Source organism: Neolamprologus brichardi, chromosome 18 (genome assembly GCF_056152115.1).
Source record: "Neolamprologus brichardi isolate AB-2024 chromosome 18, ASM5615211v1, whole genome shotgun sequence".
Classification (NCBI taxonomy): domain Eukaryota; kingdom Metazoa; phylum Chordata; class Actinopteri; order Cichliformes; family Cichlidae; genus Neolamprologus; species Neolamprologus brichardi.
Genome location: NC_142121.1, coordinates 32,139,362 through 32,150,188, shown reverse-complemented (window position 1 = coordinate 32,150,188; position 10,827 = coordinate 32,139,362). Strand labels below are relative to the sequence as shown.

The window sequence follows — 10,827 nt, the reverse complement described above, 5'->3', positions numbered from 1 at the left end:
CTGTGAGATATTTTGTCACAGGACCCAAAGAAGCACGTTGAAATGTTTTTGGAAGTTGTTAGCGGTTGATACAATTAAATACTCCCAAAAACAACAGTAGTTAAAGTAAACACTGCGATTTTGAAGACACTGTAACAAGTAAGCAACGAGTAATGTCTCGGAAATCCAGCAGCTGTTAATTAAAACTCTTCCTGAGATAAACTAGCTCATATTTCAGGTAGTCGTCAGCAACTTTGCAGTTTAAGACAAGCATGGCATCTTCACTGGTAGTTCCTGTCATTGATGTCCAGAATGAAAACTTTAAAGAGCTTTGGCCTGCTATGGTCGTGGCTATTAAAACGGCGTCCTTCGTTGCACTGGACACGGTAATTACAAGTTCTTACGTGTTGAAAGAATTTGGTTTCTTCCAGGTTTCTCGCTACTTGCACAGATGGTAATGTGGGAGTTTGCAGAAAATTCACATTCCTGTTTTTTTTTTAGGAGCTGAGCGGTCTTGGGAACAGGAAGTCCTTGCTGGCTGAGTGAGTAAATGTCTTTCTGAGCTGAGATAGTATTAGTAGGTTGTGCAAGAAGCCTTGGGAAGTAGATGCTTGTATTTTTCTCTGACTCTTGTAATATTTCAGATCCATTGAGGACAGATACAAAGCTATATGTCATGCAGCTCGGTCCCGCTCCATCCTCTCGTTGGGAATCGCCTGCTACAAGAAACATGATCAAAAGGTGCAAAATGATCCTTTTAGAGTGGCTTAAATGTTGTCATGTACTACACATTAAACCAGTTATTACACCGTACTCATAAGTGTAACATGTTTGTACAGCAGTGCCAGTTAGACTGTTATACACATTTAAATAACGCTGTTAGATCTGTATCAAATTACAGAAACTGCCACTGCAGATTTCACAAATGCCACAGGTGATTCATCCTTCCTTCTCTTCCCCCAGCCTGCAGACTCGTACCTGGTGCAGGTGTATAACCTCACCCTTCTATGTTCAGAGGAGTACATCATAGAGCCCCAGTCAGTGCATTTCCTGGTGCAGCACGGATTTGACTTCAACAAGCAGTACGGCCACGGAATCCCGTACTGCAAGGGCAACAATAAGGTAACGTTTCCTGCTGCTTTGAGTTGTGTCGTCCATTCTGAGTGTTCTGTACCCGCTGTGTTCACTCTGCTGCTTTTCTCTGTTATTTACCACAACTATGTTCTGTCCAGCTCATCACATGTACAGTGACTAACACGCACTTATGCAAAAGCTCTACAAGGATGTAGAACTTGCTCAGTCAAAAGGTGTACTTACTTTTTCAAATAATATTACATATGCTGACCTTTTTCTTAAAAAAATAAAAATAAAAATAAAAGGTGTCTAACTTATCACGCCAGGGAGTAGCAGTAGGTTTGCCTCTGATGTCAGTTCATTTTCCTCTCTGTTCTTTGTTCTTCGTAAGGGAGGTGCAGATGACCGTGGCGTTCACATCCGAGCACTGTTCACTGAGCTGCTGCGTGCTCGGAAACCCCTGGTGCTACACAATGGTCTCATTGACATGGCTTTTCTGTACCAGGTGCAAGTTGTTGTCTTGTTTTCACTTTCCTAAGATGTGAAATCTGTTTATGACATTTTCTAAATACCTTTAACATTTCTAAAGTATTTATAATAATAGAACTCTTATATTTACTCTATAAGACTGATGTTTAGCACTGTTGTTTCACATCAAGATGGTCCTGGGTTCACAGCCAGAGCACGTCTGTGTAGTGTGCATTTACAATAAAAGGAAAAACTCCGAGGTTAATGCTGCCTGTCTTGGGCCTGGATATGTTTTACAAAACTGATTCAACATTTCTAATGACTTCCTGGTCAAAGAGATGTTTGAGAAGATTGACGAATGTTTGTGTTTTTTTTCTGTTAGAGTTTCTATGCTCACCTGCCCGAGCGCCTGGCCACCTTCACTGCTGACCTGTCAGAGATGTTTCCCGCTGGGATATACGACACCAAATATGTCACAGAATTTGAGCTTCGACTCTCTGCCTCCTATCTTGAGTATGCCTACAAGAAATGGTGAGTAAAGTTTTATTTATTTATTTATTTTTTGTGTTTTTTTTATTGAATTTTATAGTGGACGTTAATTTGCCACTGATATAATTTGCACAACTTGACGCTAATTAAGTTCTCTAAAAGGTAAACAGGACTGTTCCACGTGTGTCCTCTGTGATGTAATGCAGCAGTTACCAGTATGTAAAACCAAAGAACAAAGCCCTTTAACACCTCTTAAAATAATTGATAACTCTTTTTTTTTTTTTTTAACCTGTTGGCTAAGTGGATGATGAAGGTGCTAAGATTTGGAGCAGAGCAGAAAAGTCTGGTGTCCATAATTATGTCAGCGTACGTTGTCTTTGAAACATTAACCCTGTTTGTCCTTTAAAGCAAACAAAATCAGCTACCTGTCCCTCTTCTTTCATATCATGTTCTCTTCTTCCCAGTAAGCTGGATAATGGTCGCAGTGTGGACTCCGGAACAAATGGACCTCATGTTCACATAGAGTTCTGTCAGTATGCTGGTCACATGTCCACCTATGTGGACTACAGGGAGTGTCCAGCTGTCACTTCTGTTGAGGAACAGACTGACATCTGTCAGCGCTTCTCTGTAAGTTTCAACCTTGGATCTTCAGTTGTACAGTTGTGGAAAACTAAAGTGTACTTTTCTCTCTTGTGTGTGTGTGTTTTTTGTTTTTTTTTGTATGTCTGTTATAATGCAGGAGCCAAATAGATATCATGAAATTGTGTGTGTTTTTACTAATTTACCTAACTTTGTGTTTGTTTGTTTGTCTGCCAGGCATTTGGTTGGTGTCCGAATGGCACCAAATGTCCGTTATCCCATGACACAGACCGCATCATCCTCCAGGACGAGAAAAATAAGGAGGACAAGAGGAAGAAAAGGAAGAGACAGAGAGAGAAGAAGAGAAGTGAAGGAGAGGGCTCCTCCATCTTTGATGGTGCTCCGGAAAATAAAATCCCCAACATGGAAGTGGATCCAGAAGATCCTCCAGGAGACCAGCGAGGGACAGTTGCTGAGATGTGCCCAGATGGTTTGCCAGCAATGGACAGTGATGGAAACACCCCACAGAGTGAAGGAAAGAGCTTGGAGACTGACAGCAAGGGGAACAGTGTGTGTGATGAGAACATAACAACAGCCTCAATTGATGACAGCCGGAACACAAAAAACAACACAAATGATGGAAAAAGTGGCGAAGGGAGTGGGACAGGAGCAGGGAGAGAAAAGACGAATGACCGCTCAGCTGGGATTGAAACCCAGAAGAAGAATGCTGACGCAGGGACACATCGGGCAGGATTTGACGCCTTTATGACAGGATACATCTTCGCCTACTCCTGTACCGTCATCAGGAAGGAAGAAGCTGGAGAAGCAGACAAGGAGCAGGAGGAGGAGGAGCAGTCGTGGCTTCCTACCTGTCTTAACAAGGTCTATCTGAGCGGCAAGGTAGCGCCTCTCAATGTGGTAAAGAGTACCTTCTCCAAGTCGTCCAAGGCCCACATGCAGAAGATGGAGATGGTGTGGGGCAGAAGGTGTTAAATTTTGTTTCTCTTAGTTCGTAAGGAATAAATCTCACAGACTTGGACTTGAATCCAGTGACCATTGGGGATGTTTATTGTTTGAAATATATTTGTTTGTAATTGACCTTCTGTAAATGCCATGGTTCACCCAAATCAGGTGGTCTTCATACTTTGTCAAAACCTTTGTTTAGATCAAATCAATCCAATAAATACCAGTGTCAATATATTAGTTTTTCCTTCAGCCTCAGCTTAATTTGTGTTATTTCAGTGTTGGCATGCTAAGTCATTGTCAGCATTTAGGAGTTAGCAGTTAGCCCTAAACACAGCAGCGCTAAGCTGTGAGTGAACGGCAGGTTGACTCCTGACTGAATGAGAGGACAGTTCTGGTGTAATCATCATTTTATCCTAATGGGGAAATGTTCCTGGAAGATGGAGGAATTGATACCACTGACCTAACTCTCATAGAGCACCACCTTCTAATGCAATCATTAATCCATTTGTCAAATATTACATTTAAGATCCCTTGAGTATCGAGGAATTATAACAACAATGGTGAATGAGCACCCAGTTTCTTAAAATCAATGCAGCTTCGCGTTTGAAAAAATATCCCATATTATGCTCACAGTTGATTAAAAGATTAAATGTGTTTTTCTGCTCTTAAAATGTGAGTTGGCAGTCGTCAGTAATTAAGATAAAAACAATGTGTGATTTATAATTAAAAGGGAAGTTTGGAGGTACAGGGGAGGAATAGTGGATACAGTGAACAAAGGATTTTGAATATGGAGCTGCCAGGCAGAACGAACATTGGAAGCTCACAGAGAGGATCTATGCATACAGGGAAGGAGGACATGCAGAAGGTTGGTATGAGAAGGATAGGGTGATACGGAAGCAAACGTACTGTAGCAATCCTAAAGGAGTTGTCAGAAGAAGAAAATCTATTGGGTTTCTTAAGTGCTATTAGCTGAGCTACAATAAGACAGGCCCCAAATCATCTAATCAGATTTTTACTACTTTAAATAATTTAAGTTATAACATCCTGTGGGTGATTATCTATGAACAATTTGAAATGTGATAAGTGAACTGATAAATTATGCATTTAGGTTCTACTTAATGATAACATGTGGACTTTGCCATTCAGTTAAACACACATAGAGAGTTAAGTTTGATAAATGAATGAATGATAATGAAATATTGAACAATCAGAAGTTAGGAACTGAGCTTAGCTTAATTAAAAATTAATATTTCAAATGATTGTGTTACTTCTTAGATTTTTTTTCCTCAGAAATTATAAGGGGATTTAAAAACCTATTACAATGACAAGTTATCTGAAAAAACCCCCCAGTATTTTATGCACATTTGTTACTTTTTTCTTTCTTTTTCAAGTAGTTTTTCGTTTATGGGACACACACACTGAGAAATGACATGAAAGACGAGCTGAACGAGCAGGTGCAAAATTGTAGACGCAATTGCGCCTGGAATGCAGAAGAGGGCGGTAACGGGCAGTAAGGTCATCTTGACGCTGCTGAAAAAAGCAACGAAGAAGAAACACTGGTCGGGAGGAAGGAGTGTGTGTAGTGGAGAAGCTGGTGACAGTCCGCGGACCTTTAGTGTGCGTGTCTCCTTTGGTTCACACAGGCGTCACCTCAGCGCTCTGTGGCACAGTTACAGTTATTTTTCTGTAACGGCCAAATGAGCGAGATAACGTTAACGTCAGAGAACCGCAGCTGATACTCTAGCAATCAGAAATGGCAGCCGATGAAATAGACTACAACATCGTGTTTCCAGATGCAGGGACGTCGGGTGAGCAACATTTCATTGTACTGTATGCTCATGCCTCTGTTAGCTTAGCCTACACGCTAGCTGTGAATTACAAAGCCGCGTTAAAAATGTGTTTTTTCCCCCCAAATTAGCTCCAACTGTTTGGACAGTTGGAGCTAATTTAGCCTAGCTTTCTGTAACTGGTTGCCTCATCTATTTTCTTTATTTCTTTGTTTTGTGTGTGTTTTAATCGTGTGCCTTGTTTTCAGAGAGACACTGGCAGGGGACAAAGGAGCCAGTTGTGATACTGTTGGGCTGGGCTGGATGCAAAGACAAGCACCTCTCGAAATACAGCTCCATCTATAATGAACAGGTTCAAACTATATGACACGAGCAAATCACCTGCTCTCATCCATTCATGAGGATTGTGCCATTATAAATGTTGCACAGGACTGGCCAGTTTTTTATACATCCACTTCTCTCATTCATGCTCATTGTCTTTGTTTTCCATGCTTGCAGGGCTGCGTCACCATCCGCTACACGGCTCCTTTGAAGACTGTCTTCATCTCCGAGTCGTTTGGATACAAGGAGCTGAGAAACACGGCTCTCAAGCTGCTGGAGATCCTCTATGACTACGAGGTGGAGAACAGTCCTATTTTCTTTCACACGTTCAGCAATGGTGGCTTCATGCTTTACCGCTACATTGTAGAACTGCTACACAGTGACAAACAGTTCAGTTCGCTGTCTGTTGTCGGGGCCATCGTGGACAGTGCTCCAGGTAGCGGGAACGTCCGTGGGGCCCTGCGTGCACTGACGGCCACCTTGGGTCCAAAAATAAGTCCTGTTTTAAGGTACATCCTCCTAGTTCTCTTTGCTGTGACTGTTTTCCTTCTGAGAATCGTGCTGTACCCGTTGACCAAGTACATTCACAAGAACCACTACGATGCCGTGCAGGACAGGCCGCCTGCCTGGCCTCATTTCTTCCTGTACTCCAGGGATGACCAGGTGATTAGGCACAAAGATATTGAGGGCTTTTTGGAGACTTTGAAGCAGAAAAGTGTCCCTGTGGACAGTTTTGATTTTGTCTCCAGCCCCCATGTTGGCCATTTACGGTATTTTCCTGAAGAGTATACTCTCAAGTGCCATGACTTCCTGGTTGCCTGCATGAAGGACTTGGAAGGGACCGAAACAAAAAAGAGACAACACATTCAAAGTCATTGAAATTTCTGCAAAGCTGTCGTATGCAGATGACAAAGGGAAGAAAACCAGACTGCTGAGTCAGTCAGTGTGACAGTAGGGTGTGAAATCCTGCCAGTTTATCAAACACTAACTCACGTACTGATGAAGTATGTGAAGTAGTTATATACCACATGAACCTGATGATGAATACAATCCAATCAGTAGCTATACACTGGAGAATTTGAACTCTATCCTTTAGGATAATTTAAATATATTTAATATTGATGTGAAATGTGATTTATTGTAGATTAGCGGTAGTGGTAAGCAGTTTTGAAAATGAAAAATCTGGTTGATCTGTATCTCCTATTTATTACATTTAATATATACGGGGTTATATTCTAATGGTTTTATATCGAATGAGAATGCAAGGGTGCTTCAAGGAAGGCAGATTTTAAACATGATTGAATGTTTTCTTCATTAATGGAACTTTGAAAATTGTTTCCACGTAGAGTAAATTCCTTTTATTTTCCTGTGCAAGAAAAAAAAAGTAAATACCCAGCCCTAATATGTGAGTTTTAACATGAATTTAATTGAAGGACAAAGCTGATTAACAATGAATGTATATGTCCTCTGCAACTAATGTGTTCTTTTTAACTGACGTGCCTTCAATAAACCTGAATGCTCAGAACATGTTGTAAATTTCTTTTGGTAAGATGCCTCGTTCATTTTTGCCAAATAATAGGTCTCATAACATAACGATGTTGTGTTACATGTTACAAACCATTATGAAGCCTGATTCCTCTTGAGCAACATGGTGGCCATAGTGCAGCATGTTCCGCTGAACAAAAGCCGGCAATGAAACGTCTACAGTGGGGAAAATAATTTGATCCCCCTGCTGACTATTTTACTTTGCTCACAAAGAAATGAAAAGTCTCTGTTCACTTGTTTTTGTTTCATTTTAACAGTGAGAGACAAAACATCCACCAAAAGTCCAGAAAGACACATTACATAAAAGCTATTTCTCCCAATGATGCAAAGCAATGTAGTAAGTATTTGATCCCCTACAACCGAGTCAGAATTCTTGCTACCCCAAATTGGTTGTGTCCATATGATGCACACATTAAAATCAATCAATTACACAAACTCTTAGTCTCACCTCTCTGTGTCTAAAGTACACCTGTCCACAGAATCCATTTTTAGGACCAAAGATGTCGAAGGATGTTGGAGATAAAGTTGTAGACCCTAACAAGGCCAGAATGGGCTCGAGATCATCAGCAAGAAGGTGAGAATTGCTTGTGCAGTTGGAAGAAATATAAAATGACCATCAGTTAACCTCATCCTGGCGCTCCATGCAAGATCTTTTCTCATGGAATGAGATGATGATGGAAAAAGTGGTGGATCAGCCACAATCCCCAAGAACATCATTAGGTAATTAGCCCCGATTCTTTTGTCCCCATGATAGAACAGAGAAAACCCGACTCATAGTGGTCAAAACATTTTATATTTCTTTTTATTCAATCATCTTCCGGAAGAGAGAGACCCCTTCACAGCCCAAACACCAGTTGCAGGATCTCTAACATTTGAAGCTCCACATGTGTCTTATGTGGTGTTATTTCGGTACTTCAGACGTCACACACGTCACACACAGTTTCATTACAAACGAACTCCTTCTACTCAGTTCCTCTTTTCTGTGTCTGATTTATTAGTATGCCTGTGCACTAAAACCTCCTGTGCAGCTTGCAATAACTTCCCCTTTCTAAGGTCTGTTGCCAGGGCAACCTGTCTAGACTTAGTCTCACTCTGTTCCTCATATTCTACAAAAAACATGCAGTTTCTGGTCAGCCTGTGGCTAAGCAAGTCTGGGCCTCTCATAAAACACTCTAATGAGCAGATAAGCCTTAAAAAATATCTGTTTAATTCTTAACAGTCCTCCTTTTTCATTTTTCTCTTGAGAAATGAACTAATTCCTTATTTATCCCATTAAGTTTACTTACATGTTAAAAGCCTAGGGTATAACATAAGTGATTATGCCAAACAAAATGAAACCTTTCAATTGCCCAACCCTATCTGTCCCCTCAACGGGTTGTATGTGTTCAATGTTTCCTTATTATTTTGTCATAATTACTTCTATCCACAATTAATAAATCAAACAAATAAATCAGGGTGTGAGACAGCACCTTGCATTTGCGCCGGGCTGTGAGCTGTCCTAAACCTACTTCCGACACCCGCTTTTCAACTAGAATCCCAGTTTAAATTTCTTTCAATGCCAGTTTAAAACCACTCCTGACTTCCCTCAGTGCACACTGTAAACTCCAAAAGATACAATTAGCGTTTTCTGGTAAAAGGTCCTACTTTACTTTCGTCACTGGTTTGGAAACAGCCTCTATAAAGTTAACCTGTTTCCTCTTTAAAAATTTACCTCGTTTCTTCTTTAAACTTAGGCCTGGTTTCTTCGCTCCCTTTAATGGGTAGCTCCTATCCGGCCTGAACACTGTTTGGGCAATTTACATAACATAAAAATCCTGCAACAATTCCTAAAGTCCCTCTCATTACTTTTATGCTCCCATTATAACCTGTGTCTAACAAGCTTTTGATCTTCTTTGCAATGTAAACAACTAGGTGTCTTTGTGCTCTGTTCCCCTTTCTCTGGTTGGTTCCGTTCGGTCTGGGGCTTCCAGGATTCTCGCCACCCCTGTGTCGCTGTGGTCCTGAAATCTTCTCCTGTAAAGGATAGAAAACAAAACGCCTCTCTCTGCTACACCTCACTAATCTACTGTGTTCATCTAAGGTCCTTTAATTATTCAAAGTTGGTTCACAATATCATGTTCTGGGCTCTATCCTTTATATTAACTTTAGTTAATCTTAATTTACTTAATCTCAATGCTCTTTATGTGCGTGAGCAACACTTTTAATTTTATTAAACACACCCAGGGTAAAAAATACACCATCCCCATATCAGCATAAATCTCCGCTAGAAAGCACGATCCAAAATTTTGTCTATCAGGATTTACGCCTCTTTTTGCTTCCAGCAGATACATAACGTGCAAAAGTTACAGTTAAGACAGACAAGTTTCCATTATCTGCAACATTTTTGTTTCAGCCGTCTCACCCCAACACGTTTCCTGTTGACTTATTCATGGCATGCTTATCTTCAACACCTTCTACATCACTAGTTGCTAAGCAAAGACAAAGCAAGATGTGTTCCACCTTTACCCTAGAAAATAAATCTATGTGATGTTTGTGTATGTAAGCCTGTTATGCATTCATTCACTACACTCCACGCCATCCCTGCAAGTTAAAAGCTGTACAGTTAAAAGCTAAATGAATTCCAGGCCTTTGGCCTGGCCTATGTTTAAATCGTGTGTTTGTAAGCGTGTACGCAGTTTATCCTTCTATGCTGCAAGTCACTTACACAATATATCGACTGAGACATCACGCTCATTGAAGCTTATGACCTTAAATGGACTGAACATCAACTCTGTTAATGAGCACAATCATGCAATGTATGTATACAATGATTATAAATGCTTAATCTACTAAAATACATCCAACCCAAGTCAGAGATTTTCAATCAGCTAAGCTTAAGCATATAAGCAATCACTGCCACATGTTCACCTGCTCAATACACAGAAAATCTTGTTAAACGCCACACAGTCACAGTGTCTCTTCCAGTGAAAGCTTCACGTCTACAGTCAGACAGGAAAACCAAGTTCCTCTTTTTCTTTTCCTGTCATTCCAGTCATTCAACTACTTTGCATACTAAGTCATCTCTCAAGAAGTTGCCGTGACAAAAGAAATGCATGTTTAAACATTACCACCTTATTAAATTGGCCTCTAGAGCACCAGCCCAAATTGAGGAATATAAATCCAATTTAAATGTACAGAAATTCACCACCAGCCTGAATACTTCTCTGTGGCATGCCCACTTTTTAGGAAAGCATTGAATAAAGACAAGGCACTGGGCAAGAAAAGTGGCTGAATATAAAACAAAGAGATCCAAAGAATCTGCAAGGCACCTAACTGGAAACATGAAATGGCTACACACACCACAGCTGCATGGTCGGTGGTCATTTTACACTCTGTGTTTTAGTCCTCTACAGGAAGGTGGTCGGCTTTTTTGTCTGCACCCAGGCCCCCGATGAGTCCTTCCTGTCACCTATAAATCAAATCCTCTGATTGAATTATTCATGTAAAATGTTATCCTAATCTTTTGGAGTCTGAAATTCCCCCCTTTTGACACCTCTTATGTGTCACAAACTGAAAATGCTTCACCAGAGCTTAGGAAATTAAAAGAAAAAGGTTAGTCATATTATTTGACTAAACACCT

General features: G+C 40.6%; 2 protein-coding genes across 3 annotated transcripts; both read left to right on the top strand.

Moving 5' to 3' along the window:
- Window positions 1–21: 21 nt before the first annotated feature.
- Window positions 22–4,164, top strand: toe1 (target of EGR1, exonuclease). 2 transcript variants are annotated; one of them, XM_006802745.3, is made up of 9 exons: window positions 22–138; window positions 218–365; window positions 481–521; window positions 624–720; window positions 943–1,101; window positions 1,445–1,558; window positions 1,904–2,052; window positions 2,475–2,637; window positions 2,827–4,164. In XM_006802745.3, exons 2-9 carry the CDS (start codon window positions 252–254, stop codon window positions 3,580–3,582), a joined length of 1,593 nt encoding a protein of 530 aa, XP_006802808.2. In that variant the 5' UTR covers window positions 22–138; window positions 218–251; the 3' UTR covers window positions 3,583–4,164. The 2 variants fall into 2 exon arrangements, with proteins under 2 accessions (XP_006802808.2, XP_087688458.1); XM_087832332.1 differs by having other exon boundaries at window positions 29–365.
- Window positions 4,165–5,090: 926 nt separating this feature from the next.
- tmem53 (transmembrane protein 53) lies at window positions 5,091–7,188 on the top strand. Its single transcript, XM_006802743.3, has 3 exons — window positions 5,091–5,363; window positions 5,591–5,694; window positions 5,841–7,188. Exons 1-3 carry the CDS (start codon window positions 5,309–5,311, stop codon window positions 6,540–6,542), a joined length of 861 nt encoding a protein of 286 aa, XP_006802806.2. The 5' UTR covers window positions 5,091–5,308; the 3' UTR covers window positions 6,543–7,188.
- Window positions 7,189–10,827: the final 3,639 nt, after the last annotated feature.